Source organism: Nothobranchius furzeri, chromosome 3 (assembly GCF_043380555.1).
Source record: "Nothobranchius furzeri strain GRZ-AD chromosome 3, NfurGRZ-RIMD1, whole genome shotgun sequence".
In the NCBI taxonomy this organism is placed as follows: domain Eukaryota; kingdom Metazoa; phylum Chordata; class Actinopteri; order Cyprinodontiformes; family Nothobranchiidae; genus Nothobranchius; species Nothobranchius furzeri.
The window spans coordinates 83,765,181-83,786,457 of record NC_091743.1 but is presented as its reverse complement, the minus strand read 5'-3'; the positions used below and the strand labels follow the sequence as shown (position 1 = coordinate 83,786,457).

The window sequence follows — 21,277 nt, the reverse complement described above, 5'->3', positions numbered from 1 at the left end:
TCTGCGCCTTCTTGCCTTTTCTTCAACAGCAGACGGAGGAAAAGTTTGAGAGGAGAGGAGAGGCGCTCCGTCCCGGCAGACTAAATCACGCTTTCTGGTTTTTGGAAGTTACATTTTCTTCTCATACATCAGGGTTGTCTCGCTCCTCCTGTGGAAATAATTAGTTTTTGTGGGATTTTACTTTATTTGTTAATTTTTTTGCACAAACTAACAAACGATTTGTGTTGGTAAACACTGAAGAGGAAGGAGGAGGGGAACGGAAAGGATCTGGACCAAAGCGCGCCGAAGGGGGCCAACAACTCACCAGGTAGGTTAAATTAGAACCGGACTCAGCACGATGGAGCTGGGCTCTGCTATGAAGAGCCCAGACTGGTCCATTATAAGGTGACGGTAATGTAGGAGATCATGTGAATGAAACACAAAGTTGGCACATCGTGTTATCCAGCAGACACAGAAAGATAAGTGTTGCAGGATTAATCAGCGAAAAGCTCATTTTATTCCCCATAAAGAGCAGAAATGGGTGAAACCAGCAGCAGCAGGTCCAGTTGTCAGCCTCCTGGCCTGGGCAATGGTTTATTAACACAACACAGCAAGATTTTAAGAGTTTTAATCATTTAGTCAGCAAATTCCTGCAGGAATCCTCACCTCATTTCTGGTTTAAATGGATGTTTTCTGCCAGCTGGGGACACTGGTGCTGTATTTATCTGCTAGAGACGTTTTAGGAAAGGAATCTCAGAATGTGATTTGTCTGTGTTCATCACATCCTCACGCGCCTTCCAGGATTCTCCCTCATTCAGGAAAAATGGGAATTCTGTCCTGACTCAGGCGTGAGGGAGCTCCTGGATGAGCAGCAGTAGCATGTCCTTAAGAGAAACTAGTTGAGCTGGAAACCAGTTAGCAGTGGGATTCAGATTTTAAATAAATCCTCTGAATGTTTTCTGGAGGTTTGGATGATGGAAACCCCAAAATTCCTCCTTCACACTGTTTTAGTTTAGTTTTTCCCTCAAAAATCACAAAACAAACCAGAAACTCTGCTTTTTCCCGCTGCAACATCTGCTCGTGTTCCAAAGGAACATCTGGGAGTCAAACTTTACAAATCCAAACGAGTAAGGCCCCCAAATGTCATATTTCTGTTGTGCTTTTCATCAACTGTAAAGATAATTGGTTTTTACAGAAAATAAAAGTATTAGTGGACAGAAATGGATTTAAGCGGCGCAGATGAGAGGTTTTATCTCAGTTGTTTTTCAGAGAAGCTCAGCAGTCGTCTTTATGCACCAATAAAACCCTAAAAACCATCTTAAGCTCAGAATCATCAGCCTTTATCTCCTCTGAGTTACTCCTAAACCAGCGGAGGAGGACGAGAGCGCCTTAAGAAGCTCCACAAGCCCACATGTTTACATCGTCTGCTCTAACGTTGACTAGTGACGTCTCGTGTTGTTTCCACCTCATCTTCATTAAGGCTCCTCAGGATCGCCTGTTCTTTGCTTGCTTTTGTTGTTTCCACGTTACTCCACAACAACACGTGAGCTGTTTGAACTTCTTTCAATCCTATTAGTCTTTTTTCTATTGAAACTTTAATTAAAACACAAATTTCAAATCAATGCTCTGGTTTATGGAGCGTAGAATATCATCCATCTGGAAGTTTTCTGATCTGGTGACAGGTGAGGAGCATCCAAACAAAGAAGGGTCAAAGGTCACAGCTTGTCATACCAGTTTAACAAAAACACATTAAACAGGGCCGCTTGAATCAACAACTTTAGTAGTGTTTACTTTGATTACCAATCCAGATTTATTTATGGAGCATTTTGTGCACAATAAAATCAACCGAAGTGCTGAACAGTAAGAACAATGGACAACAAAGGTTGTTGTGAATGAGCAACAATCACAACAAATAAATACATCTGAGCAAAAAAAAAAAACAAGAAAAAGTTAAAACAGTAAACAATAAAATCACATACACAAAAAACATAGAGCTATAGGACACAGATGAATACACCAAAAACACGAAAATCATAAGTACACCACAGCGATCACGAGGAACCAAAAAATTGGGTTAAATGCTGCAAGCCGTCGTTGTCGTCTTCCTCCGCTTATCCGGGTCCGGGTCGCGGGGGCAGCATCCCAACTAGGGAGCTCCAGACCGTCCTCTCCCCGGCCACCTCCACCAGCTCCTCCGGCAGGATCCCAAGGCGTTCCCGGACCAGATTGGAGATGTAACCTCTCCAACGTGTCCTGGGTCGACCCGGGGGGCCTCCTGCCAGCAGGACATGCCCGAAACACCTCCCCAGGGAGGCGTCCAGGAGGCATCCTGACCAAATGCCCAAACCACATCAACTGACTCCTTTTGATCCGGAGGAGCAGCGGTTCTACTCCGAGTTCCTCCCAAATGTCCGAGCTCCTCACCCTATCTCTAAGGCTGAGCCCGGCCACCCTACGGAGGAAACTCATTTCGGCCGCTTGTATCCGCGATCTCGTTCTTTCGGTCATTACCCAAAGCTCATGACCATAGGTGAGGATTGGGACGTAGATCGACCGGTAAATCGAGAGCCTGGCTTTCTGGCTCAGCTCCCTCTTCACCACGACGGATCGGCTCAGTGTCCGCATCGCTGCAGACGCTGAACCAATCCGCCTGTCGATCTCCCGATCCCTCCTACCCTCACTCGTGAACAAGACCAACTGTGGACCCACCACCAGCAGGAGAAACATGAAGGGTCTGGTGCAGTGTGGATCGGGTGGCAGACCGAGGCGGGAGCCTTGGCGGTCCGATCGCCGGACAAGGAAACTGGTAAATGCTGCAAGCTTCAAAACAATATATATATTTTTTTACAGCAGAAGTTTTCATCTCCTGTAAACCTAAATTATCCAGAGTTCACATTTTAGAGACTAGAAACCGGTTGAAATCATCAGTAACTGAGTTGAGCTGCTCCAAGTGCAGCGAAGAGCAACTGAAGCCTGGAAGGTCAAACAAGAAGTTTGTGTGTGTTGATGTTAAAAATTAGAACTTTATGGAAAAGTTATCGCCGGATACACTGAGGTATGTTTTTGTTTTACACAAACCATGCTTCCGGTGTATTTTGCCCTCATTCTGCCATCCTTATTTAGGATTTCATTTTGAAACATCACAGGATTGAAACGAGGAGCTTTTTATGATCCTATTTTCTTTCTGATATTCCTGCTAAATGAGACGTTGCACCGACCTGCAGTAGTAATCAATCTCATAAAATCCAAACCAGAAAGGCTTTTATTTTGAAGTTCCAGCACAGGTTTAAGACATTCTTTATGATCTAAATGCCTCAAAAGAGAACTACAGGCATAAAACTTCTTTCAGGTAAAATATTTTAACAACAATGTGAAAATTACAAATTTTAGATATTTAAATTCAAATTGGATAATAAATTTGGGTAAATTAGTCTTTATTTTAGACAGAAAAAAAGTTAGTGAGAGCTCTAACCAAACCCAGCTCATCAGTCGGATATCTTTATCTGAAGGTTGTGACTTGGCTCAGAGGACGACTTTAGTCTCCAGCGGCTTTTGTCTCAGTCGTTTTCCAGCTCAGTCAGGAGTCGACGCCTGCTTGGCTCTCCGCGCCTATTCTGGGCGAGGCGAGCCCACCACCTACACATCCTGCAGGGGTGGAGAGAGGCATGTGGTCCTCCCAGTATCTGGGTCGGCTGACTGCCACTCCTCAGTGAGCCGGGCCTCCGCAGGGCCTCGTAGGGAGAGTCAGAGACAAGCCCCAGCCTAAGATGGTAAATGACAGGAGTCAGCCTGGGACGTTATTGTCCCCGTGCTTGGACGGATTGAGACTGAAGAGGACGATAAATACTCAGGAGACAGGCTGTCAGGAGAAAACGGACAAGCTGAAAAGTTTCCTCTGAGAAATATGAGACACTTTCAGAGCTGAACAGCAACGGGAAAATAACTTCTGAGATTTTAGGTAGAAAACAGCAAATGAGTGAATGTTCTTGGTCACTCAGAGCGTGGTGGTCCTACTGAGGTCAAACCAAAACAATCCGACTTTATTTTGACTTTCTGAGGATGTTTTCCTCCCATCGGAGTGTTTCGTCATTCCAAACAGAAAAGTTAACATAAAGTGTTTGTTTGAAATGAGAAAATTCTTTAGATGTGAAACAAAATGCCTCAAAAAGCAGCTGCTTTCATTAAAGGTGCGGAGCTCTCGTTTAACCAATGCATTAGCAGAGGTCTCTCATGGGTATGAATGCTATGGGAAATAAAACTCTGGCGCATCTGTTTCAGGAACTAGAAGTGAGGCACATCAGAGTTGAGCTTCAGACGGCAGGATTTGGAGTCTTATCTCCTGATATTTGGACATCTCACCTCTGATTGGCCAACAGCAACACAACTCTGACTCAGTTTGCTCTGCGACATTGATGTTTAATCTCCACAAACAACTCAAGTCTGGAGGAGTTCTGCTGTGTGGTGGAGTTGCTAATGCTAATGGCTAACTTCTGCTAGTTGGGACATTATCTTATCTTTGCTGTAAACCAAACCAGCAACAGCCCTCCCCGTTGTGAGTCAAGATGGGTGAGGCCATGAACATTAAGTGACAGTGTGACAAAGCTCTGCCCGGCTTTTCTAATCCTACAGTTTCACCGTCTATCATTAGCTTATTTAGGAGATAGGCGTAGGAGACTATTTTCATGTTCGTGTTCTCTCATTTACGGCACGTTTTCAACTTTAAATCAAGGCTTTTAGACAAAAATGTTTATTGGCTGCATGGTGGCGCAGCGGTTAGCACTGTTGCCTCGTAGCACGAAGGTTGCAGGTTCGAAACTCGGCTGCGGCCTTTCTGCGTGGAGTTGCGTGTTCTCCCCGTGCATGCGTGGGTTTCCTCCGGGTTCTCCGGTTTCCCCCACAGATCACAACATGCCCTATAGGTTATAGATTGTAAGTCGCTTTGGATAAAAGCGTCTGCCAAATAAACAAACATAAACATAAAAATGTTTTTGGATCAAAGGGTGATGGAGGGGGCATGGGAGTTTGCCCAACCAATCCACATGTGCTTTGTGGATTTGGAGAAGGCTTATGACCGTGTCCCCAGGGGCACCCTGTGGGGGACGCTCCAGGAGTATGGGGTGGGTGGCTTTCTGTTAAGGGCCATTCAGTCCCTTTACCAGAGGAGCGTGAGTTTGGTCCGCATAGCCGGTAGTAAGTCGGACCTGTTCCCAGTGAGGGTTGGACTCCGCCAGGGCTGCCCTTTGTCACCGGTTCTGTTCATCACTTTTATGGACAGAATTTCTAGACGCAGCCGTGGTGTGGAGTGTGTCGAGTTTGGTGGCAGGAGAATCTCGTCTCTGCTTTTTGCGGATGATGTGGTCCTCCTAGCTTCATCCAGCTCTGACCTTCAGCTCTTGCTGGGTAGGTTCGCGGCCGAATGTGAAGCGGCTGGGATGAGGATCAGCACCTCCAAATCTGAGACCATGGTTCTCGACCGGAAAAGGGTGGCTTGCCACTTCCGGGTCGGGGGAGAGGTCCTACCTCAAGTGGAGGAGTTTAAGTATCTCGGGGTCTTGTTCACGAGTGAGGGTAGGAGGGATCGGGAGATCGACAGGCGGATTGGTTCGGCGTCTGCAGTGATGCGGACGCTGAGCCGATCTTTCGTGGGGAAGAGGGAGCTGAGCCAGAAAGCCAGGCTCTCGATTTACCGGTCGATCTACGTCCCAATCCTCACCTATGGTCATGAGCTTTGGGTAATGACCGAAAGAACGAGATCGCGGATACAAGCGGCCGGAATGAGTTTCCTCCGTAGGGTGGCCGGGCTCAGCCTTAGAGATAGGGTGAGGAGCTCGGACATTCGAGAGGGACTCGGAGTAGAACCGCTGCTCCTCCGGATCGAAAGGAGCCAGTTGAGGTGGTTTGGGCATCTGGTCAGGATGCCTCCTGGACGCCTCCCCGGGGAGGTGTTTCGGGCATGTCCTGCCGGCAGAAGGCCCCCGGGTCGACCCAGGACACGTTGGAGAGGTTACATCTCCAGTCTGGTCCGGGAACGCCTTGGGGTCCTGCCGGAGGAGCTGGTGGACAAGGCCGGGGAGAGGACGGCCTGGAGCTCCCTAATTGGGATGCTGCCCCCGCGACCCGGACCCGGATAAGCGGAGGAAGACGAAGACGAAGACGAAGATCAAAAATGTAAAATATCCAAATCTGTATAAATCATGTGTGTTCTGAGTTAGTTTGTAGTGTTTGCTAATTAAAAGCGTCTTTGTTGTCTTGTCTGTGTCATGATGCATAAGGGTGGAGATGGCAGACCAAGTGTGATGGAGGGTTCAGGAGGCAGGAAAGCAGGCACGGATGGAAAAAAATAAAAATGCTTTAATGGTGGAACGGGAGAGACGGGACAAAACACGCATGAACAAACAATGATCCGACGAAGACAGCAACAAGGAGGGAGGTATAAATACACAGGGAAATCAGGAACACCTGGGTAGAGTAACGAGGGACAGGTGAGAACAATAAGGTTAATCAAGGCAGGAGAGACACAGTCAGGGAGGCCGGGGCGGATCATGACAGTCTGGTCAAATGTAGGTCATTTAGTGTGTTTGCTAGCGAAGAGGCAGAGAGGGAAAGGGTTTGTGTTCACTGATGAGTTCAGACATGAGCTACTTCTGACTTCTCCATAAAGACCGGAGGAGTTCTGATCACCGTTTGTTGTTCAGCAGAACATGACTGCTCAGTCAGGAGTCAAGGGAAAGTGTTTAGTTTTTTGTACTTAAGCCCCTCCCCCTTCCTCTCTGCTGTGCTTCAGCTCTGCTCCTGTTGTTTGCCGTTTGTTTGCTAACATCTGAGCTGTTCCTGTGTCTTCCTGTCCCAGGTATGGCGGCGGTGTTGCCCAGAACTCTGGGTGAGCTGCAGCTCTACAGGATCCTGCAACGGGCTAACCTGCTCTACTACTACGAGGCCTTCATCCAGCAGGGCGGCGATGACGTGCAGCAGCTGTGTGAAGCAGGGGAGGAGGAGTTCCTAGAGATCATGGCCCTGGTGGGGATGGCCAGCAAACCGCTGCACGTCCGGCGCCTCCAGAAGGCGCTACGAGACTGGGTCACCAACCCAGCCATCTTTAACCAGCCGCTCACCTCGCTGCCCGTCTGCAGCATCCCAGTCTACAAGCTCCCCGAGGGCTCGCCCACGCTGCTCAGCGCTCAGGACCGGGCCAATACTGCCAGCGTAAAGATAACCAAAGCCATCGCCGCTGCCTGCTCTGACCCGGGCAAACTGGACGTAGCCAGGGACAAACTGTCCACCGGGTCCCCGCTGCAGGGAAGCAGCGAGGCTCGGTTCTGGTCGAGCCACAGCAATGACAGTGAACACAGCCTTTCGCCGTCGGACCTGGGCTCACCGTCCTCTCCCAGAGATGCTTTAGAGGCATTGGACGCTGCTGCTGTTCAGTCGGTTCTGGAGTGCGTGGATAGAATGGCACCTGGACTTCCTAAAACAGACCTGGCTGAGGTCAAAGAGCAGCTGAAGAACAACAAGAAGCTGGCGAAGATGATCGGACACATCTTTGAGATGAGTGACGACGACCCTCGCAGGGAGGAGGAGATCCGGAAGTACAGCGCCATCTATGGACGCTTCGACTCCAAGAGGCGGGACGGCAAACACCTGACGCTGCACGAGGTGCGACGAGGTTCCGTAGAACCACTGAGGTTTGGGAGTTTCTGTTGGATCTGAATGGTTTGTGATTGCTGTGCAGCTGACGGTGAACGAGGCTGCGGCCCAGCTCTGCATGAGGGACATGGCTCTGCTGACGCGCCGAGACGAGCTGTTCGGACTCGCCCGGCAGATTTCCAGAGAGGTCACCTACAAATACACGTACCGCACCAGCAAGTACGACCCGTCCCGTTTACACCCACAACGCCTCTGTTCCTTTTTAAACATTTTAGTCAAGAACAGAAATTAATTTAAGTGTTTTCTGCTCAGATCTCGGTGTGGAGACAGAGACGAACCATCCCCTAAGAGAATCAAAACAGAGGTAATGTGTGCACCCTTTAGTGGTTTTTAGACTCATCGTGATTATTTAAAATCATGTTTCTTGTTTTTGTATGCAACAATTTAGATGATATTTCCTTCAAAAACACAAAAAAATTATCTACTAACTTAAAGGGACTTTACGGAGTTTTGAATTTTTGTGCTCGCGATTGCCCCCTCAGGCCAAAAGCGTAACGGCAGCTTCAATAGGAGGCTCGTGCACGAGGCGCGCATGCTGTACGTGCACACTCCTTAACGAAAATAACAGCCGAGACAGTCCCGTGTGTGTGTGTGTGTGTGTGTGGCCCGGAGGACAGAGGACAGGAGAACGCGCAGCTAATTAATTAAATAATTTGGTTCTGTACCTTTCTCTTCAGCACAGCCGACAAAGGTTTATGATGGGTCAGTCCTCCTGCATGCTCAGATCATTCCCTTCCCTTGCTTGAAAAATTGTTCCAAAATGAAAGTTGAACCCACATCTTTTTTATCTGTGAATTCAATGCCGTTCGGCGAGTCTCAAATAAAAATTTGGGCATCTTACTGTAAAAAAATATACCATTAATGTAAAAAATAAACTCTAAATAAACTATGTTCACATCCAGAATCAAACCCAGGTCTTCTGCATGGGAGTCCAACGTCTTACTAGGTGAGCTAAAGCGCCAGTGACATCCTTTGTATCTGTAACATTTATATCCTTGATGACAGCTGAAACAGCGTCAAACCAAAGAACGGTTCGGAGTGAAAATGGCTAGTTTGTTGCTAATTTGCAGGAAATAGAAGAAAGTTCTACAGAAAGTAGCTAAGGGTCCTCAGAAATGTAGCTAGCTTTGTCACTAGGTGTTAGGAACAGCGACAAAGTGGCTGAGTTGGCACTACCTCTCTCTCTGCTGCTAAAGCTACGGATAGCAAATGCTACGGGCTATGCCTGACCCCGGGTTTCCACGGGAGCCGTCAGCAGCACGTTACTGCAGCAGCACGTCTTGCTCACGTAAACTGCTGCTTGGCCCTTCCCACGAGACGCGAAGCAGCAGGGGAGCAGCTGTCACTGACCGAGCACGAAGTCACACGAGTGACTTCGTCAGTAAACACAACAACAAGCAGGAGAAAACTACAACATGGTTTGTGTTTTATGTTCTGTCCGTTTTATAATCGCCAATACGGACCTGAAAAACAAAGGAGACCGCTAGCTAGGTGATAACTTCTCACGGGGCCGCACAGTTAGTAACTTTTTTTAAAGTAAAGCAACCGGAAGGCAGTATGTTCTTTATTCTGAAAATCTCGGGAGCTTCGCTCCATTTCTGCGTCTGATTTCCTGTCTTTCCTTCCCCAAAAATGTCGAACTTGACCCGTTTCAGAGGCATCGCACGTAGAAAATGGAACCGGCGCGTAAAGGCCGCGACATGCTGCTCCTGAGACGCGGCCGACTCGCGCTGCTGACGGCTCCAGTGGAAAAGGTTCTGTTGACCACAGCGGTTCCTATCAGCAGCTATGACGTGCTGCTGCAGTAACGTGCTGCTGACGGCTCCCGTGGAAAGCCGGAGTGAGCGTGAACGTGCATGAGGCAGCCTGCTCGACCCGAGCAGCTCTCTTTTTCTGTGATTTTACAGAAAAACAGGCAATCACAGTAAAAATGCCAGGGCTCATTCTACAGGACCAGGGCATTGCAGGAGAATGTATGAAGAAGACATTTATTATTTCTATACATGTTTTGGCTGTCAAACTTCCATAATGCCCCTTTAATTTTAGCAGGTTTTGTTCATCTTGTTTATTTCTTCCTTTTTACATATTTCAGTAACAGTATTTAAAAATCTCCTGCTTACTTGAAAACATGCTAAAGTTTAGCTCTTGAGTTTATCCGTGATGAGTAGAAGCTCTCAGGTCTGGCACACGAAGCTCCTCAGAACGTTCCTCATGAGATAAAAGCTCAGGGCCGTGTGGCCGCTGAACAAAGTACAAAGAAATCTCTCAGCGTTTGTCCTCCCGACCCACTCGGCCGAGGCTCATCTCTGAATGGCTCCTCTCAGAGTCTGAGCTGATGATGGAGAACATGTGGTCATTGGGAGCTCTGCAGGGACAGAGAGGCGCAGGTGATCCAAAACCTGCTCACTAGATAAGGAAAAGCGGGAATCCCTGCAGAAAAACCACAAAATTGATCACAGGAGATAAATGTGTCGTTAAAAAAGAGAAAAGAATTAATGACTACAAGTTTGGAAATTTACCACAGTCAGAGCTTTGTTTAGTGTTTGTTTCTGAAAACAAAAAGCGGAGTTTAAATGTGTGGAAGAGGATTTGGGCCACTGGAAAGAAAAAAAATCAAAAGAAAGATAATTCTGACATATTTCTTAGAGCTCTGACTTTAATAATTCAGAGAAAAGTCAGAATTTTCAGATTAAAAGCAAAAATCTGAGAAAAAAAGTCTGAATTATCTTGCTTTTCTTTCTTTTTTCTTTTCAGCGGCCCCAATTCTCTCTGTAATCGTTGAATAAAAATTCTGTGTAGTTAAGTTTAAGAAAATCTTAGGTTAATAAAAAAGTACATGACAATAAATTGAGTTAAATGGATAAAAGAGCACTAACTGTAGTTTAAATTATAAAATGAGTTTAAAGAGCAAGTCACCCCCCAAATCAACTTTTTTTCCTGATAAACTATAAATGTGTGTCTAATCGTGCTGCAGACACGTGTAGTCAATAGTTTTGCACTTTAGTGCATTTTAGTTAAAAAATTAATGTTCTGCCCAAAACTGTCGGTGTTGTACCGTTGTCAGGTAAAAACCCTGCACTGCATTTGAATTTAAATCTGCCATTGCTATTGGCTAAGAGGTACCCTAGGACGTTAGCTGGTACCATATGATGTCACAATGTCGTTGTGAGCCTGTGTGTGTGTATTTGTTAGTGGCTCCGCCCTCTCGGTCTTCTAGGCACATCTGTTGCATTTTTCAAACAGGAAGTGTGAGTGGAGTAAAACTTTGGTAGGGGCTGGACTTGCTCTTTAAATAAACTATTTTCTGCCTTTAAGATTCATTTTCTAGTTTTAGAAATGTACTTAATTCACATTTTAGGAGATTTTTTTCAATTAAAAGTTTAGTTAAAAATGTTTACCCTCATTTGACCTTTAACCTCCCAGATCTCCCAGAAACATACGTTTGTTGTGTTTTATGTTTCTTTAAAGAGCAAGTCAGCCCCTACTAGAAACTTACTTCACTCCCACTTCATGTTTGAAAAATGCAACAAATGCTGTTGCCTGGCAGACCGAGAGGGCAGAGCCGCTAACAAACACACACACACACACAGGATCACAACGGCATTGTGACATCATAATGTACCAGTTAACATCATACCATACCTCTTAGCCAATAGCGGTGGTAGATTTGAATTCAAATGCAGTGCAGAGTTTTTATCTGACGACGGCACAACACTGACAGTTTTAGGCAGAACATTTAAATTTTAAATAAGATGCACTGAAGAGCCAAATTATTGAATACACGTGTCTGCAGCATGATTAGACACTCGTTTATATAGTTTATCAGCAAAAAAAATTGTTGATTTGGGGTGACTTGCTCTTTAAATTTATTTTACCATTTTGACTCCAGCTGCTCTTAAAGTGTTCAAGAATTAAATTAGACCTTTTGGCCTGTCGCTCTGCTGCATCTGAACGTCCAGACAATGAAACATAACATGACAATAACACACTAATTTAAAACCTAAAAACATAAATGTGATTTTATTTTTGCTTCAGGAGAACTTTTTCGACATCCAGGAGGCACTGCAGGCCATCAACATGAGGCAGGAGATGCTTAGGGAGCAGCTAGCCTGTGCCAAGTCTAAAGGAGAAGAAACCGTTGGACGCAATTTACAGGTGGGACGTTAGGAATTTGTTCTAATTGGTTTACATGGAGGGGGTGGGGCTTAGAGCCAGCCATTAGGAGGCATTTGTTTTCCCCAAGCCTTAAAGCTTCCATATCATGCTATTTTAAACCTGTGAGTGCAAAGGCAGGCACAATATGATAAAATATTACAGTTGGCTCAACCGCACTATCGAGATGTAATTTATCTAAAATATGAGTTATTTTCATCAGCCTGAATATATACCCGAAAATAAAATGCTTTCAGTGAAGCTCCGCCCATGCCTGGTCCGACAAAACGTGCCTACAAGAGCATCTTAGGCAAGTTTGTTGCTGTGTTGCTTCAGTAGTCTAGTGGTTAAGGTGTTGGTCTGTAATTTTAGTCTGGCCATGTGCTGACGTGGGTAAGACTCCCGGTGGTGTCGGCGGTAATTTGTTTATCCGGCTGAAGCAGATTTTAAGTTTCTATATTTTAGTTTTATTGATTATTTTCTGCAAAATATTTTGCATCTCTAAAGATCTCTGAATTTGGTCATTTCCAAGCAGCACTAGTTGATTTAGTCCGCTCACCTCACATGGACTCACCCTGGCTAAATAAAGAAAGACAGTAAAAAGAAACAGATTAGAAAGGCTATGTTCACACTGAAAGCATCAGGGCGTGTTACTGGAAGACAAGATAAACGGCTCACCACAGCAGGGCTATTCAATTCCGGGCCTCGAGGGCCGGGATCCAGCATGTTTTAGTGGTTTCTCTGCTCCAACACACTTGATTCAGTGGTTGAGTCACCTGTGCAGCAGCTCATCAGGCTCTGCAGAAGCCTGTTAATCACCTGCTGAATGAAAAAATCAGGTGTGTTGAAGCAGGGTTAACACAACATGCTGGATACCGGTCCACAAGGCTCGGAACTGAACAGCCCTGCTCTACAGGGACTCAGCTCTCATTGCTCACTTTGAAAACCCATTCCAAAGATGCGAGTCCTTCGTGAACGTCACATCTCTCTTCCAGACCACCCGCGACAGCAATTTTCAGGCGCATTCCAGAAGCGGCACGCCGCGCCTCTACAGATGGGATCAGGTTCCATTTTTGCCGCACGCCGCTTCTGGGACACGTCAGTTTCCGCAGTTACCTTTGGGCTTGACAGGAAATCACATACAATTTCAGTGTAAAATCCCCAGTTATTTTCAAAATAAAAGTAATACATTGATGCAATTTCATATAAACTTACGTGAGAAACACATCATATATGGCATCCAACAGCGATAGGAACGTGATTTCCTTCTTTTTGGTTTAATGGAAGATTGCATAAGCAAACCGTGACCTTTGAAGTCTTGTTGGATTCACGAGATTACAAAATACCTCAAGAAGGATGGCGGGAGCCTCAAGGGATTTTGAAACAATTACCAAATCGGTAACACTTTATAATAAGTGCACACTATTAAGCATTAGTTAATCATCAGTAAAGCATTGGTTAATGGTTATTTAATCATTTGTAAAGCATCTGCAAAAACATGATCATAATTACTTAACGGCTTACAAGCACCACTATTAAGGCTTTATTCATGAAGAAGAAGCTACTATGTCACACTTTTTATTCATGATGTTTCATGATCTATAAGTCATTGATAAATCATTTATAAACTCTGCTCTCCATCATTTACAAACCAGTCCTTTCATGATGTAAAACAGTATACAACCCCACTGGTAAAGGGTAAGTAAATAGTTAATATACCCTATATAATACTATAAACTAAACATTTGTAAATGATGGAGAGCAGAGTTTATAAATGATTTATCAATGACTTATAGATCATGAAACATCATGAATAAGAAGTGTGACATAGTAGCTTCTTCATCATGAATAAAGCCTTAATAGTGGTGCTTGTAAGCCGTTAAGTAATTATGATCATGTTTTTGCAGATGCTTTACAAATGCTTAAATAACCATTAACCAATGCTTTACTGATGATTAACTAATGCTTAATAGTGTGCACTTATTATAAAGTGTTACCAAAAAGGTAAATCAGACATAAAATACTGACTCAGTTTATTTGATCTAAAGTTAAGTTTCTAATTCTCAGTTAAAGAATGAAACCTGTTTATTCTCCCAGTTTTTGATGTAAATAAAGATCTCTAATCAGATGTGATTCTGAGACACGCCGTCCAGTCAGCAGAACCTCACCAGCACCAGGATCCAGTCTGATCCCAGTCAAGCTCTTCCTGCTGCTGCTTATTCCTAATTAGAGCTGAAGTGTAGGAGGAGAGCTCTCTGACAGCCCATTACCCAGGAACACGTGTGCTTCTTCACTTCCTCACACACACACGTGTGCTTGTGTGGTTGCAGCTACACTTGTCATGCTGATGTGATTTTTCATAAATCGCATTCAGGAGAAGAAGAGATTTCATGGCTGCAATGGAGCCGCGGGCCGTCAGATCACCGTGTGAGGATGTGAAACGCGTCCTGCAGAGATTTAAAGTGACAGTGACTGACAATAAGCTCACTTTGAGTTTATTCTTGAAACGATTCAGCTGCAGCTCAAGTCAAACGGATAGTTACCCAGAGTCAATGCTCACCGAATCAATTAGTTTAATAATGTTTGTGGATTAGGTCTGGTCTTTTTAGTTGTGCTGATTGGTTTTGTCCCAAAGTGACCTGTAATTGTATTTAGAACCGTTATAATACAAAGGAATAACATTTATGCACAAAAAGAAGAAAAACTGACACATTCTGGGTGTTTTAATGGTGGTGAAGTTGAACTGGAACCACTACCTCAGGGGTGCCCAATCCTGGTCCTGGAGGGCCGGTTTCCAGCAGGTTTTGTGGTGTTTCTGCTCCAACACACTTGATTAACTGGTTGAATCACCTGTGCAGCATCTCATCAGGCTCTGCAGAAGCCTGTTAATCACCTGCTGATTGAAATCAGGTGTGTTGAATTAGAGTTAAAACTAAAACAAGCTGGATACCGGCCCTTGAGGACCAGGATTGGGCACCCCTGCACTACCTGTTGTTGCTAATGAGTGCCAGCGCGTTTTAATCCACTCTTTACTCATCAGATTGTTTCAGACATCAGAAGTTAGAGTTTATTTCTAAAACCTGTTAAAATCTGTGCTGATCAGATGCAGCTGGAGCGCCTTCTGGCGAGGCAGATGGAGATCCTGCAGGACGCCGCTGTCCAGGAGCGACTGCAGGCTCTGGACTGGAGGATCCCCCCCGCTGCCTTAAAGTACCTCAGCGAGGCCCAGAACACCAATGGAGTCACAGCTGACACCAGCAGAGATGGCCATGGTAAACTGATCTATGACATAAACTGTTCATGATACATAAAAACATGGTTTCTTTAGGCGGAAATTAACAAAAAATAAAAGCTGTTTTCAGCCAATTTATGATTTGTTTCTCAGTTATTTATAAAGAAGGGGCAGGTCTAAATACTCATCCTGCTACCAGCCACTAGGGGGCGTTAAATGCCTTTGTTGTTGTGTTTGTCGCTCTGCTGTTGCCAGTTTCCAATTAGAAGAAACCTTAGAGGGAACTAGCTATCCTGGACCTGAACTTTATTAAACCTGGGGCTTCCCTGAGTTTAACTTACTGATTTCGTGTCCTGAGAGCAACAAGATGTGGTTGAGTGGATGTAAACACTTAAAGGTGTGGTTCACTTGTTTAACCAATACATTTACAGTGGTCTCTAGTAGGAGTTAATCCTGTGTAAGTTGTACTCTGGTTACAAAAAGCCCTGGTGCGCCTGCTTCAGGATCTTAACGATTGCCAGAGAGCTTCAGACGACAAGATTTGGAGTCTTATTTCCTGACGTTTAGACATCTCACCTCTGATTGGCTAACAGCAACACAACTTTACCACTAACTCAGTTTACTTTGCAGCGTTGATGTTTTATCTCCACAAATAACATAAACCTGGAGGAGTTTTGCTATGTGGTGGAGTTGCTAATGCTAATGGCTAGCTTCTACTAATCAAGACGTTCTCTGCTGTTCCCCGGATGTTAAACTAACAACACCCTTTCACGTTGTGGGTCAAGATGGGTGAGTCCATGAATGTTAAGTGACAGTGTGATGTAGATCTTTCAGGATCTTCAAATTCTAGAGTTTCACTGTCTGTTTTCTATCAGAAGCTAATGCAGGAGATACATGTAGGAGACTATTTTCATGCCCAGCCTGCATGAAAACTCAGAGTGACCGGTTATAATCAGAAATAATAAATAAAATATGGTTTTAGTGAGCTACACCTTTAAAGTTGTAGCTCTCCCTCACTCAGCCATGGAAACTTGTCACCCATTTTTCCATCTTTCATCATGGAAAGATGGGGGGGGGGGGGAGATAAGAAAAAACAGTGCATCATTATTTAGGATCTTACTTCTCCTCCAGGCCTCATCTCATTTTCATCCTTTCTTCCCTCACCCACTCCTGACAGCTCATTATAACGCTGTTCCCACAAATCCCACAATGCACCTGTAATTATCACGCCCACGCCTGTTTACCTCCAGCCAGAAGCCTAGAGGGGGGCGTCTCTTTCACTCTGTGTTTAGCTCTCTCACTCCTCCCCCTCTTCTGCTTTCTTTTCTTCCTCTTTTTTTTGCACTTTTTCCTGTCGTTTATGATTTCTGTCTTTGCTCGTTTGCCGGTTGTAGCATGTTCCCCCAAAGCTTCCTGCTCTCAAACAGACAGTACTAAATCTGAGCTAAGAGCCACAGACTTACCATCTGTTGTTGTCTGTGTGGTTTTGTCTTTAGAGGACCAACCAATCAACCTGCGAGTGGTCAGTCAGAGCATGCAAGAAGGCGACCTCCCATTGGGCAAGCAGCTAGCCAATGAGCTGAAGCGTCATCATAACCACAATAACAGCAGCAGCAACAGCAACACAGATGAGACCAAAATACCAGCAACAGGTCAGTGGCGTCCACTTGGAGTTCTTACGTTCTCTTCCGAGTCCCATCTTCTGGTTTTGTATGTTTTTATAAAGCAGTTTGCTGATGATGCTGTTATTTATCTGCGTCTCCAGAAAATGGGACGTCACAGCGGGCATCCAGCAACGCAGAGAAGAAGATTATCAAATCAGAGCCAGAAGACTCCACATAGTGCCTCCTGCCTCCTCCCTATCAACCCACCCTCTTTGCTCTTCTCACACCTGACAGTATGCAGTTATTACCCATCAGTAGATACTAAGCAAGCACAGCCACAGTACAGCCTTAACAACCAACGTTGCCTCACGAATAGCATTTATTTTTATTTGATGTCATCTATTTTGTTCCTTTGTTTTTAAAAGTATTTGCCAAAGCACCAATAGAGCACATCTAGAAGCCCCTCAGTGCTTCACGGGTCTTTGTGCGTCGATGTACTTTAGCAGATATTTGTTACAGACTTATGTAACCTCTGTTCTTCTGCCTGGGAGTTGATTTTTTTATTGTCTGCGGACAGACGGTAGTCGGGGCTGACTCTCAACTCCTGTCTGCCTTTGGGAGTAGAAACTTGGGTTGTGTGGATGTAAATCTGGCTAACTGTTTTATCTCTTTAAGGAACAGTGTGCAATGATTACTGACGTCTAGTAGCCATGTTAGGGATAGCAACCATCTCAAGCAGCAAACTGTTACCTCAGAGATGTTGTCAGCGGAACAAAAGGAAATTAGTTTTGGTTTAAAACCTAAATTCACTTTCTTTAATTTTTTTTACATTACTCCTAGTTTAGTTGTGTTTCTTGGAGTTTTGCGGTGAAATCCTTTAATTTACCAACATTTCTAACTAGTTTACTCTAGTTTCTTGGCTTAGCTTAGCTTTAAGCAGCCATTGGCTTCTTCTTAATATTGTTAAAGTGATAGTTTAGAACTTCTCCAGTGAGTCCCTGTGAAGAGTGATGAACAGTTAACATCTTACCGGTTGTAGATAGCTCTTTGAACAACCTCAGTTTGTAGAAACAGAGAATCATTCTGACGATATTAGCAAGTTAAAAGCTAACCACAGTGGTGCTAGCGCTAACGAAGATTACTGCTATGTCATAAATGTAAGAGCAGTTCATGAAATAACTTTTTACGAGCCTTTACACGTATTCTATATTCCATAATTATGAATTTTATGGTTATTTGTGGCGAGCGTTTGCGGTGGAGCTAAGCTAGCTCAGCAACATGAAACAGCAGTGGAGAGGTTTATAAAATGAAATTAGCCACACTTTAGCTAGCTTGTCTCTGATCAGAGCTAATCATTTCTTCATAATAAGGTCATTCAAAAAGCTTTTTGGAACAGGTAAGATTATAATTGTCCAGAACCTTCTTAAAGACACTAAACTGTAAGTGATTTAGGTGAAGTTCAGAGTCACTGGTAGTAAATTATCAAAACGTCCATAACGGATTTTTAATGTTTTTCTAATTCGTTAAGACTAGAAGGTAGAACTCGGAAAAACAAAGGCTTATTCTTGTTTGGTAAATCAAAACAAAGGCTTGTTGGGAGACCAGGTTGATCTGCTGCCCTGCAGCAGGTTGGTCTTTGAAATTTTTGTGTCGTTTGCTTTAAACGGGCAAACAGGAGAGGTGGGACCATGGGCTCCTTCCTCACTCTCATGTCGTGTATATTTATGGGAGGTAATTCACAAAGAAGATGTACAGGAGCTGCTGTGGAGCAGCAGCAGGGGACAGAACGGCCGGGCTGCCATGCCGGAGGCCGAGCTAATTGCTTCATTTCACTTTGTAATTTAGCAAAACACTGCTGCTGAAGCGAAACCACACATCTGCACACAGGGAGTATTTCAGGAATAAAGATGCCTGCGTGTTTTTGAGAACAGTTCCAACTTTCTGAAGACGAAACCATAAAGCTTGCAGGTTTATGTTTTCATAGAAACAGCTGCAAAAAATGGAGGGAGAGAGAGAGAGAGAGAGAGGTTTATTGCTGTTGGTGAAGCAGCAGCCTGTAAATATAAGAACTAGCCTAATCTGTCAGGGTTTGTGTGTCCAGTGTAACTTTGCTGTAGATTTTTGGTGTCAGAACAGTGTTCATGTATGTAGAGCAAAAAAAAAAAAAAAAAAGACATCTCAACATCTCTAAGGATAATAGAAATGTTTGATTGCGTCTGTTGTATAAGAAGATGCTTTTAGCCTTGGCTCTAACAGTGTTTAATCCACCTGTAATGAACGTCTGTGCTGATCGTTTTTGATGTTTAGACGTAGATGCTGAGTGTTTTTCTGTTCACCACATTGTGTAAATATACATCTGTTTGGTCTGAACTCGCTCTCCTCACTTCCTGCACATAGTTTAGTCTCTCGCAGAGGGATCAATGCAATATTTATGTAAGTAATAAGTCTATCTGCATTCTAAAAGCATCGTTTAGTCATGTGCTCAGTAACTGTATGTCTGTCATCAGTGTGGGAAACGTCTGTCGTCTCGCAGCTCTGTTTGTATTTAAAGACTCCTCAGATGAGCGATGACTTTAACTTGTAAAAAAGTGTGTTTGGCTGCAGCCACCGAGTTCTGGCTGTGATGGGCTTGAACGCTCGTACGAAGTTTCTGAGATCAGCGCATGTCGTCTCACTGATCACCGTTCTCTCACTGTTTAATTTATAGTGATAGATTAGGCATCACCCAGTTATGCACCTGTTTTTTAAACACTAATATATTTTATTTGTTATACAGCACATAAACATTAAACTTTATTTTTTGAACTCTATCATGTGGTCCGTTCTGTTGAATAAATCCTGATGTGTTTGTTGGGTAACAAAGTGTCTAAAGATCCAGTTTAAAGGCAAACTGGTTCATCCCTTGAGTTATGTTAATTGTCTCATGAACCACTGTTTTGGTATTAACTCTCAGAATGTCAGCACTGGATGACCGTTTTCAGCCCATTAACTGTTGGAAGCTGTCAGATTCAAGATGGCTGCCACGGCTAATTAAAACTAGCAAACATAAAAGTTTCTGACTTCGAAGAAGAAGAAACAATGTTTTATATAGCGTCCCTCAAATGAAACATCACGAGGCGCTTCACACGAACATAAAATAAACAAAATTATTAAAAAATATATATGTTGTAATAAAAAATAGGGGAAAAGGAAACAGCAGCATGAAAAGAAGGAAGTGATGAAGAATCAGCAGGAGGTCACATCAAAGCAGCTAGAACAGGTGAGTTTTAAGCTGCTTTTTAAAGGAGACCACTGAGTCCACTGATCTCAGGTTCAGGAGGAGAGAGGTCCAGAGTCTGGGGGTCACCTTTGGTCTTTTGACTGGTGCGCTCCACGACCAGTAGGCTTTGGTCACTGGACCTCAGGGACCTGCTGGGGGTGTAGGGACTAAGAAGATCACCAATGTAAGATGGTGCTTGTCCATGTAAGGCCCTGAACCAGGATCTTGAAATGAACTCTGAAGTTGACTGGCAGCCAGTGAAGCTGGAGGAGCAGCGAAACGATGTGGGTTGGAAGACTTGGTCAGAAGCCGAGCACAGGCATTCTGAACCACCTGTAGACGGTTCAGGGAGGTTTTGGTAACTGACTCAATTAGTTTTTGGAAAAAAGTAATTTGTAACTATAATCACTTTTTAACGTAAGATGTCCAACTCTGTGGATAACAGTCTCAAGTTCAAAGCACGAATGGATGGGACTCAGCTCAGCAATGTTCCTGAGATGGAAGAAGGAGGAGCGAACAAGAGAACTGATATGAGAATCCAGGGGGAGAGCTGGGTCAAAGGTCACACCAAGATTCCTGACAGAGGGTTTGGTGTGAGAAGCAAGCTGACCAAGAGAGTCTCTGGCTTTGGGAACCAGCTTGTCTGGGGCACAGATGAGGATCTCAGTCTTATCTTCATTCAGCTGAAGAAAGCTCCCAGCCATCCAGGTTTTGATAGAGTCTAAGCAGGTGTGTAACAGCTGCAGCTTAGACATCTCATGGGGCTTAAATGAGATGTACAGTTGGATGTCTTCTGCGTAAAGATGGTAGGAGATTCTTTTAACCCTCTGGAGGCAGGCATTGCAAATTTACAACAGTTAAAACCTACCTCGTTACTTCACATACGTGTTTCATGAGCATTTTTTAACTCAGAAGTACCCCTGAAGGACTTAGTTGTTCGTCCTTTTATCAAAACTTATTTTGAGCCTGAGAGGGTTAAAGGAGCTCAGGATGTGCTGCAGAGGAAGCAGTTAGAGAAGGAAGGAGGCACTAGCACAGAACCTTGTGGGACACCATGGGTGAGGGAGGTTGGGAGGACCTCAACTTGGAGGACCTAAACAGACTGATGGACTGAAAAGCATTTTTAAACAAAGATGAGGGTAAGGGCATGCAGAGGTCTTCATAGAGTAAACTAGTTTGGTTAGCTCAGGCAAAGAAGCAGGAGCAAAGCGATCTAGGATGACGGGCCGGGTTGGAGTCGGGAGAGGCAGAGATAAAGGATGTCAGAAGGTCCTTTAGATGCAGCAGATGGACGTGGAGACGGGTTTTCTTCCACAAGTGTTCGATTTTTCTACATTCGGTTCACTG

General features: G+C 44.4%; 1 protein-coding gene across 1 annotated transcript; it reads left to right on the top strand.

The window, feature by feature from the left end:
- Nucleotides 1-82: 82 nt before the first annotated feature.
- Nucleotides 83-17,126, top strand: nab1b (NGFI-A binding protein 1b (EGR1 binding protein 1)). The gene is made up of 8 exons (XM_015958026.3): nt 83-307; nt 6,830-7,632; nt 7,709-7,842; nt 7,936-7,987; nt 11,719-11,838; nt 14,939-15,107; nt 16,564-16,719; nt 16,833-17,126. The coding sequence occupies exons 2-8, from the start codon at nt 6,832-6,834 to the stop codon at nt 16,907-16,909; spliced, it is 1,509 nt and encodes a 502-aa protein (XP_015813512.3). The 5' UTR covers nt 83-307; nt 6,830-6,831; the 3' UTR covers nt 16,910-17,126.
- The last annotated feature ends 4,151 nt before the right edge of the window (nt 17,127-21,277 follow it).